The 25,301-nt window shown below is 42.2% G+C and overlaps 1 protein-coding gene across 1 annotated transcript in view; it reads right to left on the reverse strand.

The window, feature by feature from the left end:
* COL1A2 (collagen type I alpha 2 chain) overlaps positions 1-21,067 on the reverse strand; it is a 35,356-nt gene extending 14,289 nt beyond the window's left edge. The window contains exons 1-30 of the mRNA XM_032402132.1: positions 20,626-21,067; positions 18,123-18,133; positions 17,506-17,520; positions 16,824-16,859; positions 15,597-15,689; positions 14,261-14,317; positions 11,206-11,250; positions 11,066-11,119; positions 10,920-10,973; positions 10,552-10,605; positions 10,082-10,135; positions 9,523-9,576; positions 7,927-7,971; positions 7,581-7,634; positions 7,438-7,482; positions 7,026-7,079; positions 6,447-6,545; positions 6,283-6,327; positions 6,077-6,175; positions 5,604-5,657; positions 5,336-5,443; positions 4,919-4,972; positions 4,719-4,817; positions 3,728-3,781; positions 3,184-3,282; positions 2,727-2,780; positions 2,197-2,250; positions 1,993-2,046; positions 1,639-1,692; positions 591-635 (exon numbers count right to left, since the gene is read on the reverse strand). Coding sequence (XP_032258023.1) covers positions 591-635; positions 1,639-1,692; positions 1,993-2,046; positions 2,197-2,250; positions 2,727-2,780; positions 3,184-3,282; positions 3,728-3,781; positions 4,719-4,817; positions 4,919-4,972; positions 5,336-5,443; positions 5,604-5,657; positions 6,077-6,175; positions 6,283-6,327; positions 6,447-6,545; positions 7,026-7,079; positions 7,438-7,482; positions 7,581-7,634; positions 7,927-7,971; positions 9,523-9,576; positions 10,082-10,135; positions 10,552-10,605; positions 10,920-10,973; positions 11,066-11,119; positions 11,206-11,250; positions 14,261-14,317; positions 15,597-15,689; positions 16,824-16,859; positions 17,506-17,520; positions 18,123-18,133; positions 20,626-20,695 — 1,767 coding nt within the window. The 5' untranslated portion in view covers positions 20,696-21,067. The remainder of the gene's footprint in view (positions 1-590; positions 636-1,638; positions 1,693-1,992; positions 2,047-2,196; positions 2,251-2,726; positions 2,781-3,183; positions 3,283-3,727; positions 3,782-4,718; positions 4,818-4,918; positions 4,973-5,335; positions 5,444-5,603; positions 5,658-6,076; positions 6,176-6,282; positions 6,328-6,446; positions 6,546-7,025; positions 7,080-7,437; positions 7,483-7,580; positions 7,635-7,926; positions 7,972-9,522; positions 9,577-10,081; positions 10,136-10,551; positions 10,606-10,919; positions 10,974-11,065; positions 11,120-11,205; positions 11,251-14,260; positions 14,318-15,596; positions 15,690-16,823; positions 16,860-17,505; positions 17,521-18,122; positions 18,134-20,625) is intronic.
* Between the last annotated feature and the right edge of the window lie 4,234 nt (positions 21,068-25,301).

The raw sequence follows: 25,301 nt of genomic DNA on the forward strand, positions 1-25,301 counted from the left end.
GCCAGAATATTTAACACGTATGTAGTCCACATTGTAACCGTTTTCAAAGGCCCTTGTTATAATTCTGGTTCTATGATACTAAATTTGTTTGGGCATCCTAGATATATGGTAACTAACCATGTAACAGGATACTTGAGGGGCAAACTCATCATTCCAGTTATTCTAATGACCACAGACAAACTAAATCTATTTTTTTGTACGAGCAGATTCATGATTTCAGCTTTAGACTGAACATCAACACACATTGCAAAAATTGATTTTAAATCTCAGTAAGATATTACTTTTCCTTGTCAGGTTGAGCCACTTTCATAAATACATCATACTTGTCTATATAAATTACTGAATATAATACATGTATTAGGTCATTTATGTTTCTTCTAACTGCGTGGGTTTTGGCTAAGAAATATGAGTAATTAAATAAAAAAAGTCTACTTTCAATTAGAAATCAAATGTTCTCTACAGATTATGTTTGACTACAGAAGAGTGTCAGGAACTTGTTGCAAGGTCATCAATAGCTTTTAAGAGAAAGCACTACTTGTTTTAAAAACACATTGCCCAAAGTTTATGAAAGTAAATTAAAAAACACTTACTCTTGGACCAGCAGGACCAGGGAGACCAAATTCACCAGGGAGACCCTAGGCAGAACATGATACAGAAATAAATCATGAAATGTATATATGTTCTCGAAATCCACTTATGATTATGATATTTAGATAAGTTTCGAAATAGCTGAGCAAAGCCAGCTTACCCTCTAGCTCCCTGAGCACATAAAAGTACAGGGCTATGAGGAACAAGAGAGTTTGCAGGTGTATACGGACAGATACAAAAAGTGAGAATTCCATTGATACCAAAGATATTTCTATGCTAGAACCTGATATCAGAAAATTTAAGTTTCTGTTACTTAGTTTATTATAACTTTAAAAAAAATGACAAAACACACTATCTCATTTGATAATATGATAAATAATGATGAACAATATCAGACACTGCCTATTTTTAGTTATATAACAGACTGCTTTCTTAATAGAAATGATCATATTCTGCACATTACCTAGTTAATTGTATACCCAAGTGTATCTCCTTTATTACTGACCAGCTGTCTCCTTAATGTGCCCCACTGTTGACAAAGGAGACCAGGCCACAGAATGTAACTGAATTGAGGCACATTCATCACAATTACCAGAGAAAATGACTCAGAACTCCTGCCCTGACTGTGGCTAGCAGTGTCATGTCTGAATGCCAAGAAAAACATTAAACGCAATTTTTCAGGGTCTAGTTTGATGGAAAAGCAGTGCATTTGCTTTTTCACCATGGGAAAGGAAATTTGCATGTTAACGTTACCAAGAACCATACAAAAAGTAAGGCTATTAAACGGAATGTTCATTGATATATTTTCCTTTCATAATGCAGTGTTTCATTCAGTCTTTAAAACAAAGGAGTTGTTATTCCAACGAGAGAGCACAGAGTAACTGGGTTTATTCTCTCCAAAGAACCAACTTAAGTAGAACGCTATCATTAACATATGAAATACGAAGTTTCTTTTTGCATATTATAATTGCACTGCAGTCAGGCGGTCGCTATTGGGTGGGGAGTGGAGTCCCAAGTTTCGCTAAGCCTACTATCCCTTGTTTTACTCACCCTTTCTCCTGGTTTGCCAGCTTCACCAGCTGTACCTGCGGGGCCAGGCAGACCCTAGATGGGAAAAAAAAAAAAAAAAAAACCCCACAAATTTCCATCTTACGGCTCTTTTCAGAGGATTTGCTAATAATTAGTTTTTTCTGGATACTATCTGATATCGACATGATCACGAACTATTCTGTGTTATTAAAGAGTTACACAAAAGTTTGCCTTGAAAAAAGTGGGCCCTTCTTTACTTCAGTTCTGAAATCATGCTCTGTGTGCTGGGGCCGGGGGGGGGGGGGGCCGCAGTGCGATGGAGATTGATAGCTGGCTAGTCTGACCAGAGGCAGTATTCTGTCTCAGTTGACTTACCTGGAAGCCTGGAGGACCAGCGGGACCTTGTTCACCTTTTCCACCTTGGACACCCTAAAAGTAATAGTGAAGATAGCGTTAAGTAGAGACATATGCCCCCATTGTTGTCTACCTAGATAACGTTTGGACAGGAAGAAAGATGGGCATTTGGCAGGACTAGATTCATTCAGGGCAGCAAAGGACAAGAATGGGAGAAATACTCACCTGTGGTCCAGGAGGCCCCTGAGCACCATTGTTTCCATCAGGACCTGGAGCACCCTACAATAGGTCACAGAAAGGCTCAGCGTTACCTGTGAGTCAGACAGTTTAAGAAGACTCGAACCCTCATGCATTACTTTCTCAACGCGCATCATCTTAGCATGACTCATTGTGGGTCCCCTGCCCAAATACCAACTTTTGGTATGGCTTGTGGGAAGTCCACGGATGGAGGGCAATTTATGAAGGCCAGAGAATGCTACTAGCATATGCATAGCTTTTTAATCCTAGAATAAATTAAATAAAAATCAAATGCGCCCATAAATAATTTTGACCTAAGACACATTCTGATTTGTTAGAGCTCCATCCACTGCCTTATAAGTGTGGTTGAAAAAGAAAAGAGACATTTTGTGACAGTAAAAGGATCTTTGGGGATGCCATTTTGAAAAGAAAATGACAGAATTATATCAGATGGCCTCAAAGGATGTGTGTTTCCTAAGTGAACACTACGTGGGCAGATACTCAAAGTCAGCACCTACCCGAGCACCAGCAAGACCAGCATGACCTTTCTCACCAGCTTTGCCAGGATCACCCTATGGTAAACATTAAAAAAAAGTACACACTTCATGTCAAATTAAGCATGACAATTCTGACATGTCAATTTCTCGCTTGCTTTGCTTTTCCTTTCTTTTTTAAGGTTCCTAGTCTTTGAATTCCGTTAGCTAAGGCACGACCCATCATCTTGCAGCTCCAAGTACAAGGCGGCACATCTGTGTCTGCAGGGGCGCAGACTCCGGAGACGGATCTCCATCAGGTGTACAGTGGTATACTGGAGATCAGCTGTTAACGTGCTACGGGGCTTGCAGTGTTCTTGTGTTGAAAGGGAACCCCCGCCCCGGCCCTTGAGGTAGAGTGGACCAAGGATAGCAGAGAAGCTGAGTTTGGGTGAAAGGCGGCACAGAAGGGCCGAGGGAGGAGAGGGGGTGGTGTTCTTACGGTGGGGCCTTTGGGTCCAGGGAATCCGATGTTGCCAGGCTCTCCTCTTGCTCCAGATGGGCCAATTGGACCAGGCCTGCCGTCAATACCAGGGAGGCCCTGAAACCAGAGTTTATGTAAAGTTCACTCGGCATCGACCGGGGTCTCCCGACCTCAAGCCTGTGATGCTGCCAGAGGATGAAACAGAATCATTCTCTGAACGCATAGAGCTTCCTGGTATAAAGTGTCAATAAATTATGAATCCATTTTCCTTTTCTAAATAGGATGTCAGTACACACACAACCAAGTCAATCTCGTATGTACCCAATTCCCTCCTCGTCACCCTCTTCAATTTCCCCTGCCATGGTTTTCTTTTTCCTTCCCTCCTTCCAGTCCTGCATTCATCTGGACTCCATAATTACAATCTATTACTTTGCGTTCCCAGATGATGTATGTGGCTGATATTTATTTTCAGTGTGTTCATGTATAAATAAGCCACAGAATAGACTTGATAAGGGTGCAATAAGTGTCCTTGAAAATATAATGGAAAATGAGCAAGTCTTACCATGGGACCTTCTTTACCAGCTGGGCCAACATTTCCAGGGGCACCAGGAAAACCCTGTAAAGTAAATGAGGATGCTTTCATGTCGGCACTTTAACGCACATACTCGAGGCTCCAATTTATTAAAATCTCACAAAAGCACTCCCCCCCCCCCACTTCTTGTTTGTTGCCTAGGGTAAATCATTAGGGGTATTAGCCACTAGCTGGGAGGTATGAAAAGAGCTCTGAAATCTTTCTTCTATTTTTTATGCCTTTCCTTTCATTGGAGTTTAGCGCAACTGATTCATTTACGGATATCTCAAGAAACTGTGAAGCAATATACTATATGGGCAAAATGTATCATGTTATTTACCTCATAATAGAAAAACAAATACTTTTAGTAAGCAATTTGCAAAGTGGATTTTTTATTGCTATATTTGGTGTCTTTATTACTTGTTTATGGTACAATTACAGATGATATTCATCCATAAGAGATAATGAAGGCAAAAAAAAATAAAAATCACTCTATTGCTATGGATTAGAGTGTCTACGAATCTAAAGGTCATTTCTCCACGGCTAGTGTGATGCTGAATACATTAAAGCACTTTGTGATTGCTGGAAAAATGATTTCACTTATGAGTCTAATACACTGATAATGTATAGTCCTAATACGTTTCATGGACACCTTATATAAAACTCACAAATTGAGATAAAAGATTCATGCTGATAGGAGAACCAACCTAATTTGGATATATTAAAATAAATCTATTCTTCCAAAAACCTCACAGCCATTGGATCAAATAATAAATAGGAAATTTATGACCTAACCAAATCTGTAAAAAATATCTCTGGGCTTTGATAAAGTTAAATTAAAAAGGCAACCATCAGCAAATCTACTAACAGATTTACTTTGGATGATTGTTTTTTCTTTTTTATTGTCTTCAAAGATTAATCCTCCCTTTCAAAAAGGAAACAGTGCCAGGTGTGACTTGCTCCGCTTCACTCTGATACTTACTCGGGGCCCCATGAGGCCAGGCTCTCCAGGGCGACCAGAATCTCCGTTGGGACCTCGGACACCAGCAGGGCCGGTCGCACCACGAGGGCCAGGAGGGCCCTATTCAACAGAAGGGAGAGGGGAGGATGCTGAAGCGAAGGACAAACCCACCAAAAGAAGCACCATATTCCCTGCCCGGGAGGGAGTAATGGACAACGTACCATGACACCAGCTCTGCCATCAGCTCCAGGAAGACCACGAGAACCAGGACCTCCCTGTAAGAGATTACACGAAACAGGAAAGACTGGGGAAAACCCTTGAATCCAATAGGGCAGCGTTTATTGAAACATGGCTGCATGCCAGAAATCCTGATGCCCTGAAGGGAGAGATACAAACAAAAAACCAAGCCAAAAAACTTCACCCAAACCCCGAAGGAATGTGTGGAGGAGGCAGGTCTACAAAAGTAGGTCAACATCGTTTCCAGACCAAATTGAGAGTCACTGATTTAATAAAGCAGATGGAAAGCAGATGCTGCCTTCGTCTAGAAAACGCACTCGGTGATTCTGACCAATTCCCAATGAAAGGGTGTCATCAGATCCCTCTGGTGTGTCGGGGCATCAAGAGCATCTGGAACCTACTCTCAGCCCAGGAGGTCCAGAGGGGCCAGTGGATCCGGCTTCACCATTGGGGCCTCTCTTTCCTTCTTCACCACTGGGACCGGGAGGACCTTGGGGCCCAGCAGAGCCCTGTTTCGTGAGAAAAGCAAAAGAGGAGTGAACGGGAAAAATCATTCTTATGTCCTATCCAGCCAGAGAAAAAGTAATCCCCTTTTTACAAAGTAAAAGTAGGACTTTTTGGATCAAATAAGGAATAAATCCATAAAACTGTGATCATCGAACTACTTACGGGCTCACCCTTGTTGCCGCTCTCTCCTTTGGAACCAGCTGGACCAGGCTCACCCTAGGGTTCGATACAAACTGGTGGTCAAAGGACAAACGTGTGCCATAACGCTCTCACAGACAAACATCTTGGGATATTTATGGATCCAGATAAAGAGAAGTTCAAGTTCTGTAAGAAGGTTCATGTTCAAACAGCGGACGGGGCTGGCTGCGTTGAAAGGACCTGAGTGATCTAGAAATGTACCTCACTGACCTTTGGGGGGTGTTCTAGGAGAGCAGGGGGGTGTGTGTGAGAGACACACAGACACACGGACAGAGGGAATGGACATGCGCACGCACTCACAGAAGTAATACAGACTAAAAGTGCTCAGGAAAGAAAACCTAAAACTGCTAAGACCACAGGGGGAAGTCTGGACGGTGACAAAATGACAGCCGAGCTGGCCTTTCAGGAGGAGGAGCGCCGCGGCGGCGACCACTTACGACGAGCCCTCTGGCGCCAGTAGCACCCGCGGCGCCAACAGGGCCGGGAATTCCGCGGGGTCCAGGGAGGCCGGGAGCCCCAGCCACGCCGGGCAGGCCCTGTGGAGAGAAGGCGGCGCGGCGGGTCACGAGGGGCCGGGCCGGCGAGGCGGCGCCCATCCCAGCGCCTCTGAAGGGGGAGCCGGGCCCGAAAGCCAGATACTCACAGCAGCACCCTTAGCACCAGTCAGGCCGTTGGCTCCAGGGTTACCCTGTGAGGAGAAAGAAGGGAGAAGGTCAGCTACGGGGAGTGTTTCCGCTCTTCGTCGAGCCCAGCTTCGCGCTCTCTGCCTGCTCCCACTCCGTGGGGTTAATGACGGGGGCTACTTACAGGAGGTCCGACGGGGCCAGAGACACCCGGGAGACCCACTTCACCGCGGGGACCCGCCGGACCAGCAGGACCAGGGTTGCCAACAGGTCCGAGTTCACCCTAAGAGAGGGAACGACACTGAGGCATCGGTCTGCAAATAATGAAAGAGCGTATCTCCATTTTTAGGCCGGCAAGTTCCATGATCTTTCTTGGGAACTGCAATCATTTCCCTCCTCTGGTTTGGTACCACCGATTTGGATTTGAGTTCCCTCTCGGCTACCACCTTCACCTCCTTCTGTCTCTCTGTGATAGAGACTCCAGTTCTCAGCGAGCCGGGCCTCACTAGTTTGGGAGCATAGCCCGGAGGGGTCCCATAAAACACATTTCCTTGTTGGCTTCTCTGTCTATGTTCTTGGGCTCAAGTACAGAGACACTATTTCAAGCTTGGAGTGAGAACACGGGTCATTCTACATCCATTTTGAAAGGGGGACTCATTAAGTTCCCTGTTGTGTAATTATCTATCTGCAAACTCAGGGCCTATCTTTCCCATCACAGCAAGAAGCTGATCAAGGTAATGACAGTGGTCGGCAGTGTTTTTACCTTGGGGCCAGGAGCACCTGGAAAGCCTGGGGGGCCAGCAGACCCAACGGGACCCTGAAATCAAAGTAGGATGTGGTAAAGACACTTCCTCCCAGCAAATTAACACCACAAGTCCATAAGATTGAAGTGGCTTGATCTTATTTAATATTGGCAAAGAGAAAATGGACAGCTAGTCTGTTGCCATTAATACCAAAGGGGATACATCCAAGGAATCCAAGGTGAGGTAGAGTTTACTTTACGTAGCAATGAAAAGCCCTAGGGATAGTAGTACTTATAAAAACAGAACCTTCGAGAGACCACATAGAACGTTTGGTAAGGTGTCTAAAATGGTGTTATTTTTATAAATTATAAAGAAGATACTTCCCACCCCACACTCTCAACCCCTTCCAAATTCTTCGGTGTCAAAACTTACAGCAGGACCCACAGGACCCACACTTCCATCACTTCCACGGGCACCCTGTGAAGAAAATAAGGAGACAAAGTCAAGAGGAAAGTTAAGTGGCCATTATTAGAAGAATTTTTAAAAGGATAAGGGACGAAAACGGAAGCACTCACAGCTGGACCAGGGGCACCGACGCGTCCTCTCTCACCAGGAAGCCCACGGGCTCCCTAGAAGCAGAAATATTTTCAGTGAAATCCAGAATGCTAATTTTAAAAATGTCACAGACATCATTTGCTTTGTCCAATTTCCAACATGCGCAAGAATCCACTAGAAATAAATAGGTCTTGTTCTAATTCCAACTAAAAGGTAACGGATTTCAATTAAGTATGCAGAAGGTTATTAGAAAAATATCAAAGAGTACAATGCCGAGGGAAATGGTAATTAGCAAAAACATGAAAGAAGTTCCAGCTTGCACAGAGGGTACACATGTAGATTTACAATCAAGTCATCGATACTTACTGTTTGACCTGGAGTTCCATTTTCACCAGGGGCACCGGGTTCACCCTATGTGGAAAAGAAGGATTGAGTTTTTGTTCGTTACAGGTATCAATTATTTTTTTTTTCTGATTGGGTCATCCTATTATTTTAATTTGAACCATTTATATATTTTTTAACATTTCTTACACAAATAGACTTTCTCAATTATGCCAGTCACATAAATTTTTTAAATTTCTAAAATACGAGTTTTTAATATAGATAATAGCAAATATCACAGTACTAGGGAGATGTGGTCATTTGAGGGTTATGTATCCCAGCTCTACTATTTCCCCTTAGATTTTGGGTATCATTTTGACTAGGCTTATGTATCAGGAATGATATCATAGAAAGAGACAGCAGAGGATAAATTGCTTTCAATAGAACCACATTTACCCTCTTTAAAGTTATTTTTAACACTTGGTATTTTCATTTTTGTAAAACATGCATGGAAATTTAAAGCTTTGTAGTATTTTTCAGAGCTGTCTTATTTATTTCCAACCTATATTCTTGAGTAAAAACCATGGTGGTGACAGGGGAGGGGGAGCAGTAATTTAATAAAATGGCACATGTAAAGGAACTTTGCTTCTAAGTAATCTGATTAATATCTGGAAGAAACAGATTTGCAAGACCCTTTAGGAACCCTCCATTTCTAGGCTTCTATGTGAAGTGTATTCTTTGGGAATAGGCACAAAGTCCATTCTTTGAGAGTCAGAAATTCTAGTCTCTGCCCTCCTAACTACTAGATGTGTGACTCTGGACAAGTCACTCATTCTCTCTGAGCCTCAGTTTCCCTCATCGGCAAAATGAGGGGGGTCTCCAACGCTCCTTTCGGCTCTAACATTTTATGATGCTGGGACTAGTAGTCTGAGCCATTACATTAGGCTCTAGGGAGAATGAGTTTGACCTTATCCATTTCTGTGGCAGCTGGAAAGTTAGAACAGATTCTCCATATTCATGTTCATTTCTGGTCCCGCTAGTATTCGTTACTCATTAATTTGTAATTACGTTGGTATTCACTTTAATATCACATTATCTCCTTAATAGGAGAGAGAACATTTTATAGTTGAAAACGCTGTCAGAGAAGAGCCTAGCCAAGAGATAACACACTTCTGAGACTTTAATTACCTAATTAAAAATTTTTTGAGTGTGCACAGATAAATCACAGGAAAGAGGTTGAAAAGTGTATTGTGACATGAATGTACCTATCTAATTAGTGCATGGCAAAGGAGAATTTACAGTTTAAAATAACATAGCGTTCTAATATCTGATTATATGTTTATTTACTTTTATTTTGGCTGCAGAGATCGGCTGAAATTGTAGGAGGATAGGAAATGAAGGCAGAAACTGTGGACATTATTTTTATCTTAACTGTTTAATAGATACTGAAATAAATAGTATTAATAACTGGCCTTTTGTCACAGAATCCCATATCCTCACCATTGAGGGCTCTGAAATACCGAAGAGAAAATAAGATACTCTTTGGAATATGAGCAGTCTTCACTAAAAATATCCTTTCTGATGGGCATGGGGAATTACAGTCAACTGTTTTAAAAACAATGCTTCTGATGTAGTATTTACCTTCACACCTGGAGCTCCGGGCTGTCCCTTCAATCCATCCAGACCATTGTGTCCCTGAAACGCAAATCCTTATCATTAAAATGTCGTTCCATTATAGTGCTTGGTCAAATCCTGACCCCCACCCCAGGTGATGGCCGCTTCCGTGCAACGCCGGGTCCTGCAGCCGGCGAACTGGCACCCGGCGAACTTGCTCCATTGCCCCTGGTAAGTCACTAAACCTCCCTGCACTTGAAAGGGAAGGAACTAGAACGAGATGCTCTCTCACAGCCTTGCCCTCTTAAATAATTTTTACAATTTTCAGATGGGTTTAAGTACCTCTTAAAGTCATACGCCTTTTACACAATTTTCTCCGTAGGGATCCTCATTTCTTGGAAGCTAGGAACATACTGAGAAAAGTACACCCCACTCTGCTTTTCAGCCATCTGAACTCTTCTCTAACTCTCTTTACTCTGGCGAATTCCGGGAATTTGGAAGCAAGTATGTGTCACCCAGGAGTTTAAATATAGTCGGGGCTTTTCCTAAAAGCATTTACTCTCCTCTGGGGAAAGAATGCGCTCACCCTAATGCCCTTGAAGCCAGGAAGTCCAGGAGTCCCAGGGAAACCACGAGCACCCTTAAAAAGAAACACACAAGACAAATAATGTTTTCGTTCTAAATTGGAACACAATGATTTCTTGCCTCCAAATTATTTCTTCTCATTGAAGTTCAAGCTTGGAACCAAAGAACTAGGATATTTTTAAGCCTGGAGCAGCAAATTCCCTTGCTCTCATTTGAGTAACTAATACTAGGGTATCTGTACAAAACATGATGTAGCTTACGGTATGCTTGCTGTCATTAAAACATTCCTTGCATTAACAAAAACTGTATGCATTCTTAACCAGGCTCCTTGGTTCGTCAGATGCCTTCAGCGAGTGGTACAACTGTTCAAACATCCAGGTGGCCATTTAGACTGATCCCAGCTTTACCAACCATCTGGCATGGAAGACGTCACTGGCATCTGGACTGGAGACACCGGGATAAAAAGCTTACCTGTGGTCCAACAACTCCTCTCTCACCAGGTCGTCCAGGTTTTCCAGGGTGACCCTAAAACATGAGAGCATCGTAGGGTCAGCCTTTTCTTGCTAAGCCATCAGGTGAAAGTCGGAACATCTTGGTTTTTAAAATGGGGGAAAAAGGCATTCTATAAAAATGTGGGTCCAGATATATATTTAATTAACAACGAATTTCCTTACATACACACAAATTAAGATTTCATTAAAATAACATCTTCCATATGGGGAAGAGTTATGTCGGGCATATTCAGCTTTTGGCCAAATACTTCATTTGAATCCAGAAATTCTTGTCGAGGCAGGAGTGTTTAAATGGCATTTTGGAAATGCTTATGAGTAAATACTCACATCCTCCCCAGCCTTGCCAGGAGGCCCAGGTGGACCACGAGAACCCGCAGGACCCTGAGAAAACAGGACACCAATCATTTTGTTAAGGTTATATTAATAAACATCTTGAAGAAAAAATCTATCACAACGGGCGAAAATGTACTCACAGTTTGACCAGGTTCACCGGGCTCACCCGCAGGTCCTTGGAAACCTTGAGGGCCCTAAAAGAAAACAATACGTCATACTCCACACCTTTCTTTAATTCTGGTTTTTTCCCTAAGAGAGATTACACGCTGCTGGTACTTACAGGAGCTCCGGACGCACCAGGTGGCCCTCGAGGTCCCATCAAACCCTGGAAAGAGGACAAGTCTTAGCACTGAGAAGTTAGCGTGGCGTCAGTCTGAGTTAGGACTGGCATAGCAGTGCCACCAGCATTTTGTGATAGACAAACAGAATTATCCTGGTTTGTTTCAGTTCTTGTTTCTGCCAAGGAGGCTCTTAAGGACCGACATTTCCTCCACTATTTCTCTGTCTTTGCTTCCGCCTTTTCTCCTAACCCAAATCAGCAGAGCCCAATTGGCTAGGTGGCCACAGGTTCCTTAAAGTTGCAGACACCTGGGCAGATCGAGATTGTGCTAATGCAATGAAACGGATCCGTCTTTGCACAGTTCGGGATCTACAACCACCTTCTAGGCAGCGGACAAAGCCTTTCCATTTGGATTCCCTCGATCAGAGGTCATCTCCCCATGTCATATTTAGCTAAGAAATTGATATTTTTATTGCCACAAGGGGCATAAATTGAAAAGGATCGGAAGTCCCTCTTAAGGATTAGAGGGAGGTTTGTCATATAGCCTTATAGCTCCTTTTAGGGCTGCTGGGGACTGATGAAAATGTCAGACAAAAGCGGATGTGGTGAGGGGTGAAGGAAAAATAAAACAGTACTGAAACATCTTCCTGGAGGGTTCTAATATTATTACTGAAAATGTGGCCCACAACCACAGCAGATGGTTCTTCCTTTTGTTCTTCCTCCTGTGCACACCAGTGGAGTGAGACTGTTACTAGATGGTGAGCTAAATCCACATGCTCGACTCCCCTTTGCAGTAATCAATACCCATGCAAGCTCTCCTGTAGGGACCAGCTCCTTCATGCTGAAAATATTGCATAGGCAAGTCTAGAGTAATTTGTTCATGACACACCAACCATGGGACTCCGCAGGCAAGTCTGCCCCATGGTATTAATGCCTAGAGTGAAATAATGTGGACTTTATTAAAAAGCACCTCATCTTAATTATAAGAATTATTTGGTTTTAGAAATTGCTTCCACATTAAAAGAAACTGTCGCTTTTCAATCAAAGTAATCTTTTAGGTATACATTAAAAATAATTTTCTTTGACACCATGAATTTTTAATTACATTTATTCATTTTTCCGCATATTTGCAACAATTTCATTTACATAAAAGCTAGTTTATTTTGTTGAGGCTGTGAGACGGACGATGATTACTCATTAATTCAGAGAAGAACCCTGTGGGGTTTTATAGTTATTGATTTTCCAACATGGAAAATTATTTTAATACTTTATTGCTGCCTATCTTTCTTATTTGTGAACCACATATCTGTTGATTACATATGTCTATGACTGTGTGTGGATGGGGCAAGCTTAAATTACATTACACTGATATTTAAAAGTAAAACACTCCCTTTTATGCCCCCCAGAGAATGTTCCAAAGTCAGGGGAATCTGAAATCCATATTAATTTTCTGGGCTTATGTAGGCTATTTTATTAGTGTTTTGCTTTCTTTTTCCCCTTTAGCTTCTTCTTGAGACATAGGTACTGCTTTAAATCTGACTAATGTTCAGCATTAGCTGAAATGGCTAATTTCAAATATCCAGTATAAACAAAGCCAAAGAAAATCTCTACTTCTTCATTTCAGATATGGATGTTTTAAATTACCAGGAAAAATCAGGAAATTGGAAATCATCAATTAAAGGCACATTACTTCTCAAGTGAGAGTTTTAACTTACAGAAAATATTATCTTGCCCTTATAGTGTATTAGCTTATTGCGGACCATTAGGTCCAGCTGAACATCTTCTTTTGAAGACAGAGCACTGAATGCATTGTCCAGGTAAAATTTATACTTTAGAGACCATGTTAACGTTAAACTGTAGTGTTTAATCAACTTAATATTTTTAGTTCCAGCAATTTTTCCCTTTATTTAATACATACTAGTATATATTGTGCATGCTCATATTATTTTTTTTTCTAACACATCTCATTAATCCTTGTCGGAAGGCTCGCTTGTTAAAGACAGACCATCATCATCATAATCATATAGGGAACTTTTCTAGATGTTACTCAAATTATAGGATATGTTGCTAACTATTTGTGCTGAGTGATATGAATGCTAAATTATATTCTCTTCTATATGGATTTATAATTAATAGACTAAAACGGTATTAATCAAAAGGTATTAAAAGAAACATTTCCAGTACTTATAACTCCTTGAGGGAGGGTGAAATTCTGTCATATTCACGGCTACATCCCTAGTGCATAGTACAGTCTGGGGCTCATTGAAGGCACCTGATAAATAGTTGTTGAATAAACTGATGTTTTCTTCAAGTACTAGATATGTGAGACATGATGTCGCTGATTATGAGACATCCTGCCTGGAGGCTAGTCCTAGTTTTGCCATTAACCACTTCCATGGCCCTGGAAAAGCTTAAATTCTCTAGTATAGAATAAATGGGCTGGGGCATCTGGGTGGCTCAGTCGGTTAAGCCTCTGACTCTTGGTTTCGGCTCAGGTCTTGATCTCAAGGTCCTGGGACTGAGCCCTGCATTGGGCTCCGCACTCAGCGCAGAATCTGCTTGTCCCTCTCCCTCTGCTCTTCCCTCCCCTCCCACTCAAATAAATAAATAAATAAATAAATAAATAAATAAATAAATAAAATCTTTTTAAAAAAATGGGCCGGACTAGAACTTGCTGCTCCTTTCCAGCAAGTTTATATAACTTAATACCTCTGTCTCTAAGGGTTGCTTAAAATTCTAAGCAATGTTAAAGAATATAAAAAAAATTATTCAGAGTGATCACTCTTTTGAATTATATTGATTTATCTAAGTTGTAGTTACTATGTCCAGAGATTATTTACACACTGGAAACATGTTTGTAGAGAAGATGCAACCCCCAAGATCTAGGCTTAGATTGTTATAGATTTGAATACAAAAGGAGTTGCTGCTTTTATCTGATCTAAGTATTGAGTGTTAACCTAGGTAGTTAAGGAAATGACGATGTGAAATTTTTAACATAAAAACAAATTCTCTATTCAGTAATTTTCTGGCTAAGATTAAAAAGAGAGAAACATACCATTGGTCCAGGGCCAAGGCCAACTCCTTTTCCAGGATCATACTGAGCCGCAAAATTCTAGAGGGGCAAAAACACATTATATATATTAAAATTACCAGCTCTGTAGTTCACTTTCTCATCCTACTTGTAGAGATTTTTATGTTGTTGTTTAAAAGGGAGCAATATTTTTATATGTTTATTAGTTTATAATTCCATATTGAGCTAAGTTCCTAAAAAGTCAGGAGAAAATACAAGTTTAAAATTGAGTCCCCATCTGGTGTGAAGTGGGAAGCCTCCCTACCTTATTTTTTCAAGCCCTTTCCCGCCCTGCCATTCGCCTCTCCCTTCTCCCCACCCTCTACCTCTACCCTGAGAAAGGGGCGCTTTCTAACTTTAAGTCGCTGGAGACCCCTGATATATTGAGCAGAGACCAAGAGGTCACCTTTGCATTCCTACCTGTTGCCCTATTCCTCCACAACTACACCAAAGTGACTCAGAGACCTTTCTCTTGCTGGAGTTTCAAGAAGGATATAAAGAGTTTTCAAGTTTAGACGAAAATTAAATTAAAATGCCCCTTGGAAGATTAAACTTTTAAAAAATAGTTCACAGTAATAACTTTACTGTTAAAGATCTCTCTTATAGTAGTAGATCTATTAAAGAAGGTGCTTTTTAATGCACTCAGTAGATAAGCAATCATAATAAGATCTTTTGGGGGAGAAAGGTCTTATTTTACTGGCATACAGTTGGGTATTAGAATCAGGCTTCTGATTCATAGTGCTAACCAATTAAGCAAATATGTTTTCCTTCCTGCAGCGAGGCCATTTGGCACTCATACCATTGTTAAAGACATAAAGCTAAAAGAAGATATTAATGAAAAAGGGAAATGTACTTTTCTCAAATTAGTTTCAAGCAAATTAAACCTAAAACTACTTTGAATGTTGGTTCAGCAGACTTCAAGCCAAGGAGAATAAAAAGAGTAGGATGTTTGTGAAATTGCTGAAGATCAGGGATTTCACTTATAATTCAATCTAATCAAACTCTTTAATAATGCAACACCTCTTATTTGTGCCCTACTGATGAAAGATATGAAATCCCCAAATTAAATAATAGTCGTGAGGGCTGCAGCTACCTTCAGTGAACACAAAGGCCAGTCCTGTAATTGACAAGGGCCCACAAAGAGACCGGGCAGAGCAAAATCTTGAATGAAGAAACCAAAGAAATGAAATAAAATGTACTAATATCCAAATAGCAGATTCTCCCTTAACTGCTAAAAATAAGTCCCACAATGAGCCTTATTTCAATAGAGGTATAAGACACTGGAGTGAGCTAAAAGTGAGCAGTACTTAAGACACCTTACCCCGCCAAGACCAGGGGGGCCAGGAGGACCAGGTGGACCAGGAGGGCCTGGGATACCATCGTCACCATCTCTGCCTGGTGGGCCTGGTGGACCCTGTTTTGTAAAAAGTGAATTCGGTCACAGTTAGACAGACCCCCATAGAAACCTATACATATAAAAGGAGACCTAAGAATACATGTGGTAAGATTCGTTGTTCAGACCTTTCAATGTGCAAGTGGTAAGGAAATTTAATACGCCGTATTTGTCACTAATTGAACTTCACTTATGACCTTAGAAGGAGGTTTAGTGACTGATACAATACAAAGAAGACAAAAGACAGACTAGTTCCTCTGGAAGAGGGATTTCTCAGCCTTTGAATATCAATTCATAATGGAGCTCCAGGATTCAAATAAAGATGGAAATTATAGCTACCATTTATAACCCTTAAACTTCATATGGAAAACAGTGCACAAGTGATGTACTCTGTATATTGATTGTCAGTTTCAGACTGATGAACTTATTCAACTGTTTTGGTATATTATGTATGAATGGTAGATTAATTGATACGATAATTAATAAAGTCACTTTATCACAAGGTAGAAAATCTGCAGATTTCCTAACATTAACACTATTTATGTTGTTACCGTAATTTACTGACATAATGCTACCTCTAATAGACTGTTTGAGTGGAATACATTTTAGACTGCACTTCCCAATAGATATGAGATATATAGATATTTATATATTGGCAAGAGTGTCATATGGTGTAGTTATACATGCCAAATAAGCATAGCAGGGAGATCTAAGAATACCATGGATAAATTGTAAACAGTTTGCACATTTACGAATTTAGACAGAAACATGTTGTTGACTGCTATATCACTACTATTCCCAGGCTACGTAAGAGATCTTACTTGAGAAGCGAACAAAACCTGTGCAAAGAGAGGACTGTGGTGGTTAGGTAGATATATTTCCCTTATGCATAAGTTGGACAGGTCAACTGAAAACAAAGGAAGACAGACCATGCAAAGAGTATGGCTGCTTATAATAGCTGTACTTTCTAAAAAGATAATCTTGTTCTAAAAAAATAGTGATTATATATAATAATGCTCATTCACCTCTTCTGTAGGGCATTATCTGCTTAAAAGGTGGTGCAAATATCTGGATACATAATACTCTTGTAAACTGTCTAACCTGTAGTTATTCAAATATGGTCCAAAGCTTTTCAACAGTTCAAAAAGTACACACCCTTTCTCCACGTGGTCCTCTATCTCCAGCTGGGCCCTACGAGGAAGATACAAACAGCACAATAATAAATGTCTAAGCAATTTCCAGTGAACGAGCAAGCATTCTTGACAATAATTAGTCGATAAGACTGATCTAAACACAATATTATTAGAAAGTAGCTGTAAAAATGGCATAATACAATAGAAAAAAGGTATATTGTTTTTATTATAATTACGTGTAATGTTTTTAAACCAGGAGACTAGAGGCTGCAGTCTCCAGTCATTAGGCCAATATTATAACTACTATTTTTAGAAATACGATTTCTATGGATAAAATTGCCATTTTGTTACATCACTAACAGTATATTTATATAGATAAAGCCCTTTAAAATAAACTTTCATTTACTACCTATAATTAACATAATACTCATTCCATCTCCAGAATTAAAACAAGTCTTTTTTTTCTTTAGTGTGTAAATCACCAGTTTGTATAATATAAGTGTAATTAGAGATAATTCTGGAAGATAATAAAGCTTGGTTATCTTAAACATCAAAGCTACTTTATTTTATGGTTTAGCTAATGCATTTCCATGTGGGCAAAATCTTGACCAAATATTTTCCTTCTGTAGTTTACTATAAATTTAGTTAAATCAGAAGTTACTTCTGATCATTTCAGATATTATGGAAAAGTATTGGACTCTTACCTTTCTTGCAGTTGCCTAGAAAAGAATAAGAAATAATTATGAGGAAAAATTGTATATTTTTAAAAATGGCTCCCATTTCTGTGTAGTATACAAATATATCTATAGAGTATATACATTGTGCATACCATTATTCCAATATTTCAAAGTATGATTTTAAATTTTACAAATAAATTAAATAACATATGTTCAGAACCAAAATGCATACTTATCTGTAATTATGCCTCAAACTCAATTCATGAGCTAAGAAATTGTTCCTAATACTCTTGCAAATGATTCCAAGGGAGTAACAAGATTCTCTAGCTCTGTGAAGTCTCCTGCTTTGTAGCAGCGGATGCTTAAAACCCAAACTTCCACTGGATTATTTATTCTGTTTCTTATGAGCATTCTTGTAAGGGTGGTCTTATTCAATAGCACCGCCCATTTTGGAAATTGGGGTGGGTACTTTCTAGGCAGCCAGCGAAGTCTGACTACCATAACTCTTGATGATTTTCTTGGAAATCCAGGTTGTTCCACAGCAGTGTAGCCTCCTGTTCCTTCCCCAGAGAAGGCATTAGGGTGGCCAAAGCCATCTCAGTATTAAAAAAAAAAAAAATTTTTCTAAAAATAATTTTGCTCACCTCTTGTAAAGCTGTAGAGGAAAGGGAAAAGAGGGAAATAATCATTAGTATCATTTCATTGATCAATAGCTGTGATTAACAAATAGATATATGAGTCTATAAAATGGACTTACCTAATTAAAGGATCAAGGATATTTTTTATTAAGAATATTCTAATGAATTGGAAATTATGCAGGTCAAAATTATGGCAGGGATCAGCAGGGTGATTTCTTTGCAATATTAATATGCAAATATATTTTGAATTAAATTGTTAATTATTTACTATTTTATAAATACTGTGAAATATTAATGTGTCTGAAGGATATTTCCAATGTGTAGTAATTAAGTCAGTAAACTGCATAGGTGGATCGCTGAATGTAAGACCAGTACACTGATGAAGAAATAATTTATGGTTTAGATAGTTTTTGGTATTTAAAAATCTAAAAAAGGGAAAATTTAGGGAACTATGTTACCTAAATACTTTGTTTTTTATAAAAATTACCTAGTGCTTCATTGAGTTACCTTACTGTCCTTTTTCAAAAGGTCTAAATTGCAAATTAGTCACTATGAAAATGGAGCCATTTGGACATCTGAAATTTTGCTTTAAACTGGTTCACTTAAATTAGGTAAGGTATTTTACCAATATGTATCACTTTTGTCCCTGAGAAGGAATTGCTCCGTATAAATGGAAAAACTGTGGATTAAAGATCTTGAGAAGTAATGGGAAAAACACACTCAAGTAATATCCCCCCCTTTGCCATAATTGCTCTAAGTCCTTAAAGACTGAATTCCTCTCCTACAGTATAAAAATTATAGGTTAACACAGGATATAACGGTGGCCAAGCTGGCAACAAGATGAATCACCCCTAAAAATTGCTTTAATTAGGTGGCCAAGAAGTGTGTCATTTGGAGTAAGAACATCTGTTGCAATAGTCACAATTCAGGAGGGTGGACCACATCCAGCACTGATATTTAAGGGCAATTTATGAGAATTACTTTTAAATTAGGAAAATGATATGTTTACTTCATTGTGTCCATCAGTAGGAAGAATAATTATGCCCAGGCTTGATTAACGGAACTCCTTATGATTTTGGAAATTTGCCTTTTAATTACTCAGACTGAGCCATTTTGAAGAAATGTGTGTTTGGTAACTTTTATTCCAGACTGCAGTTGGCTGTTGGTCAGAAGGTGACTTGCCTTTTGTACCTTCAGACTTCCCTAGGTCTGTTTTCATCTTTCCTTAAGGAGCCGACTCTTTCCCCCATCCTCAGATCTCATAAAAACGAAATCGGTAATGTGAATTTGTTCTACACAATTACTCCTTAGTATCCACAGTGTGTATACTAAAAGTGGACAAAGGGAGAAAACACACACACACAAATGCATCGGCAATGATGCAATGGTAGACACCGTGGCATGTGGGTGGAGCAAACTTTTTATAGAGTGTTGGGTGTGGCCAGACACCCCTCAGACCCTACCAAGTCAGTATCTTTGTCTGGGAATTAGGCAGCCATTTTCAAAAACGGACAGATTTTCTCCATTCTATCTTGACACAGAAGTCTGGTCATGAAACCTATGGCTAAAAGTGGCCTCAGAGTCCATCTAATCTGCATTCTGCGTTTTAGAAAAGGCTCAGCTGGACTTGCCCGAGGTCACATGGTAAATTAGTGGCCAAGTCATTGGAAAACCCCGGGTCTCTTGAGTTTCGGATCCATGTTGATATTTTCCAACTTGCTGTGTTCAGAATGTCTGATTGTCACAGGGAACATGATAAAGAGGTAACTTGCAGGCTCAACGAAAGGCAGAACAGGTTTTAATTAAATAATGTTACCATTTCCATGACCAGATAATAAATGGAAAAGCTAATTCTACTCCTCAGACTGTATCCATTCCAAGTAACATCATTTTCTTTCCCAGGATACACCGACTAGCTACGGGGGATGGCTTCAATCAGAAATGCAGGTCCCCTCTCCGTGTAAACCTGTGGGGTCTCTCCTGGGGATTCCATTAGCGTTAAGGCCTGGTCCCCTGTGCTTCCACTGTCCTCCCTCCAGAGGGCGCCTCATAGTTATCGTCATCATCCAGGCAAGCCTTAAACCGCCCAGAAGAGCAAAGCCCTTAGGGGGTGAGTTCTGTATTACTAAATTCAAGGGCTTTTTAAAGCAGGCCTCAAGTTTTACGGGGTGGGCGTCAGTGCAGCCATGGGGCCTGAGAGTCGTCAATACCTCACCCTTAGGAAAAAGACTTTCTGCTCTCTTTGAGCCTCACTGATCCAGATCAAATTCAGACTCACTTCGAGTTGAGAGAAAAGTTCCCTAACTTTTGGCGAGGGTTGAGCCTTTTCTGTTTTCATTTCTAAAATAATTTCCACGTTTCTCATCCATGCCTGCGTTTCTCCACATGCCAGGAAGCCTTCCTTCCAAGCTGGACCTAGAATTGACTTTAGGTTTTCTTTTTTCAGACCAGGGCGCCCACCCATCTAACCTTTCTCCCCCTCCGCCCCGAACAAGCCGAAGGCACTTACATTGGCATGTTGCTAGGCACGACGTGACTGCAAGCAGCAACACAGTCCGCGTATCCACAAAGCTGAGCATGTCTACCACTTAGACATGCAGACTCCTTGTGTCGCAGAGCCCCTGGGTCACCGGCGGAGGTATCACCTGGCGGGCGCAGGCATGCAGTCGTGGCCAGGACCTCCAACTTAGCTGAAACCTCCTGCCGCCTTGGTGCTAAAATAATAAAGCCCGGATCTGCTCTATTTATACGGCCAAAGTTTCCCTGGCCCGAGGGTGCCTCCAAAAGCGCCTCCACCAATCGCAAGGCTGGGGCTGGGGGCCCGGGCAGCCACAGCTGGGAGGAGACTGCGGGGGCGCAGAGGAGGGAGCGAAGGGGGGAGGGACGTGGCCACGGGGCTGGCTTCTTAAATTGGTTCCATTCTTTTTGAGGACGTGGACACTTTTGAGGCTTTCAAGGGGAAACTCTGACTCGCTGTCTGCATACCTCCGCCCTCCCCCTCCCCCCGCCCTTCCCCGCCCTTTCCAAGTTTGGAAACACTTTGGGACACGTCGGAGCGCTCTGCAGACACCGACGTGGGCACACTTTGCAGATCTCTGGGCAGCCGGGCAGCTGTAGAAGGGACGGGAGCCCGGAGATCAAAGCAGGAGCTGTCCAGCCCTGCCTCACCTTGTGCCCTGAGGGCCACCCGCAGGGTGGAGGGCGCGCGCCGGGCGCGGAGGAAGCAAGGGAGGAGGGAGTGGGGATTCGACAGCGTGGCGCAGCCGGAGGCCGCCCTCCCCCCGCCCCCTCTCCTCGTCCCCTCCCCCGCCCGCGCCCAGCTTATTCCAGCTTTGGGGCGTGTGTGCCCCCACTTTCTCAGCAGTAACGCTCTCCCCTGGCTCCGGGAGAGGGTGAGAGGGGGGGTTCTGTCTGTGCAGGGTTGGGTTGGAGTCCGAGGACGCCTGCCGTTGGGGAGGAGGGGGGAAACACGCGAGGGGTAGCGTGGCACTGAGCACGGGGGAGGATATGCTTTGCGCACTCTAGACTGGACCCAGCCACTCGGGAAGTCCTTCGACCTCTACTGAGGCCGACTCTCGGTTTAGGCTTTGGAGATTATCTGGCCCTGCGAAAAGACTGAGATTGACGCCTGGATGCCTCTCTTGGGGTCTCTCCTTTCTGAGGTTGCAGTGGAGAATCCATCCTCTCCCCTTCAGGTTTCCACTCTCCACCTCCTCTTCTCCACAAATGCCTCTTCTCCACGTTGAGCCTGGATTCAGATAACTCTCCAGTGAGTTCCCCCAATGCCTCGACCTCCTTGTGCATTCACTGACCCCACTCTTACAGGTAACGCCCAAGCACATTCTTGGCTTCCTCATGGCTCCCCTCTACAACCTTGGGGAAAATGCCGAGCCCATCTAGAGGGCCTTCCAGTTCGACTCTGAGATGGGGCAATGTTCTCTGGTCTCACCCCAAGCAGCATCCTCATCAATGTGGATATTAACTCCCTCCCGAACACCCAACTTCCTTCTCCCCTTTCAGCCCCATCCCATTCTCTGCTCCCCACCAGGGAGAGGAGGAGTTGGGACCTTGACCCTGAGCTCAGGATTTGAGGGTGGAAGTCCTCATTGAGAGCTCCTCAGAATTGTGAAATACCGGGTGCAGTCAACTTCAGTGGATGGCCCCTTCTCCAACACTCTTGAGATGTCATTCCAGGCCCATAAGGCGGGGGCTGCACTTCTGCCTGCTCTGCACCCCCAGTGAGGCAGTCATGTGCTACTCAGAATGCCATGGGCTCCCAGAAGTCAACGCAAAAGGGGCATCTTTAGGTCAATTCCCTCTGTGCCAAACAGAAGTGAGTGGGCTGCAGTTCCTTGCTTCCCCCCCCCCCTTTTCTTTTTTTCTCCTATTCCCCCTTCCCTTGGTTGGTTTTTTTTTTTTTTTTTTTGGCTGTGCTTTAAGGAAGAATTTCTGCCTAAGTTAACTCCATCAGCAGCTGCTATAAACCAAAGGGACTGAATATTCTTAAACTGGTTGCTTCCTCTAAACTTAACAAACAGGTTAATGGAAATAAAAGGGAACAAACAGAACTATAATAAACCCTTCTTTTATTCTATTTAAGGGCACTGACTTGGGAGATAACTTGGAAAGACTTTATGAAGTAATTTGGAGGGAAGGAATTTGAAAGTGTATCTGGTCAGTTCTAGGAGGGTTTTTACAAGGAGGAATCCACAGTCAAATCTGATAGTTTAAATTGGAGAACATTTTGTGGAAGTGTAACTATAATTTCTTTTTTAGCATAAAAAATGCTCAGCTAGTTTTTGAAAACTAGAGAAGTAACAGTTCAAGCACACATTTATAAACTTAAAGGAAAAACATCTCTGCAGAGTAAACTGATAACTTGAAACACATTCCTGGAAACTGATGCAAATACCAAATGCTGCCAGGCTCCTTCCCTGCTGATGTGGCAGAGTTTGAAGCAGGCAGTCCTTAAGCGTTTGGTGGGAGGCCCTGAAACTAGACGGAACAATGAAGATGGTGAAAACCAAAGGGGAATTTTTCTTTTTTAAGCGGAGGACCGACTGCCATCCCAGCCATTTTTATGCATTATTTTGACTCTTTCTTACTCATCACTCATTGGGGAAGATAGTGTTTACAGTTAGATCTCCGTTAAATATTTTGTGCCTCAAACAGAGAGAAGCTTTTTGTGTTGCTGGGGGTGGGGCTGGGAAGAGAGCTGACCCAAAGCCTACAGGATGGTCCTAGTGATGACTGCCTGGTGTGTGAGTGTAGGGGGGCCTGGCGCGGTGGCTGGGGATTGAGCAGGAGGAGAAGATTGAGTGAGGGAGTAGAGGGGGAGACACTGAGGGCTGAGGAGTAGAGGGCTGTTAGAAGGGAGGCAGAGATCAGTCTGCTGCTGCCTGACAGTTAACACCTGGGTTCCTATTCCTGAAGTATTCTCTGTTGCAAAACAGATGGTCTCTTCAGCTTCCTACACCCCACAGATTTCAAACGGGGCCACACCTTAAAGTATGACCTGAGAGTCTGCCTGATAAAGGGATGTGAACAGCCTGATAAAGCCTTGTTGTCTTACACTTTTATTCCTTTCTTTTCTTGGATCAAAGTAAGCATTGGACTGATGTCTCCTTTCAAACATTTGTTGAGGACCCACTCTGTGGAAAACCCCAAAAATACCCTCTCTCATTCTAGTCTGAGTTGAGTTGTCAAACAATTGCCGAGAAGGGATTAGCTGATAATCAAGGTGGTAGCTGACAAGGTTTGAGGGCTGCCTTCTCTCTGTGATATTTGGAAGACATGGAGATTCCTGCCCTACATCCTATCAGTTGGGTTATTCAGTTCCCACTGACCATTTAAATGTATAGTCATTCAAGTGATATTTAGTGTTGCGCCAGGCACGGTACTAGTTGGGGGGTTTATAACTGGGAAACAGAATGACATGGTCATTGCCCTAAGGAGGCTGGCTGATAGGCTGTTGCAGGATAGAGGAGAATGTGGAGAGGACTGCCATGGGGAAGGACAGGATGTTTATGGGAGGGTTTAAGATGGACACCTCATCTAGACTTAGGTGGGTAGAGTCAAGAAAGGCTTCCTGGAGAATGCAGCAAGCTCAAGCCTTAAATATGAATAAGATTCAGAAGAGATGGGGGTGGGGGGAGATCCAGGTACAGAGGCATTAGAAAATGCGGGAGTTCTGAGGAATGGAAGCATTTCGGCATGGTGGGATCATGGGGTGGGGGTAGGGAGAGGGGGGACAGAGAATAGAGGAAGGAGCTAGAGATGAGATTGGTGGATTTGGCAGGAAGCAGATCAAAAAGCAAAAGCATGTTTAAACTGTATTCCGGTGTTTGTGTTTTCTACACTGTGCTATGGGGAGTGTTTGGATAATTTTAAGCAGAGAAATTATGTAATGAGAGAGTGCGTCTAAAAAGATGGTTTCAGCTACAGAGGAGCCAGTGAGGAGGCTACAGCAATAATTCTCCCCAAAAACAATGGTGGTCAGGACCAAGGTGGTGCTGTTGGAGTTGGAAGTAGTCTGATGTTTGGTTGTGGGGATGGAGGGAGAGGGAGGACTGGAGGAGTGTCACCAAGTTTCTGGCCTTAGCAACTGGCTGTGTGGAGCATAGTCCATCCAGCTGGGAAACATTTGAAGGGAAGACCTGAGGTGAGGGGAGGATGAAGAGGCCAAATCTGGGCAAGTTCAGTGTTGGGTGATTGTGGACCACCCAAGTGGTTATGTTCCGTAGATGATGAGCTACATAGGCCTGAAGTTCAAAACTTATACTTGGTCTAGGTTTATGGACAAAGGAGTCAAAGACATTAGGTTACTGATGTCATGGAAGTGGATGAAATCCCCCAGGTTGTATGTGTGTGTAGAAGTGGACAATAGGAAAAACCCAGGACAAAACCCTGAAGAGGTCCAGCATATAAGCAATGGACAGAAGGGGAAAATGCATCCAGGTGACTGAGAAGGAATAGCCACACAGGATGGGGGAAAACCATAGTGTCTCCATCACAGAAGGCAAGGAAACAGGTTGTTTGGGGAGGGTGGGGGAGAGTGTAGTTTTTTGGGTGTTGAAGTTTCATGTGTTTCTGAGAGGTCAAGTAAAGGCTAGAAAGACTACATAAATTAGCAGTCTGGAGGACACTTGTGATCTTGGTGAGATGGTTTCAATGGAATGGAATCCA

Source organism: Phoca vitulina, unplaced genomic scaffold, assembly GCF_004348235.1.
Source record: "Phoca vitulina isolate PV1807 unplaced genomic scaffold, GSC_HSeal_1.0 scaffold4, whole genome shotgun sequence".
Lineage (NCBI taxonomy): Eukaryota > Metazoa > Chordata > Mammalia > Carnivora > Phocidae > Phoca > Phoca vitulina.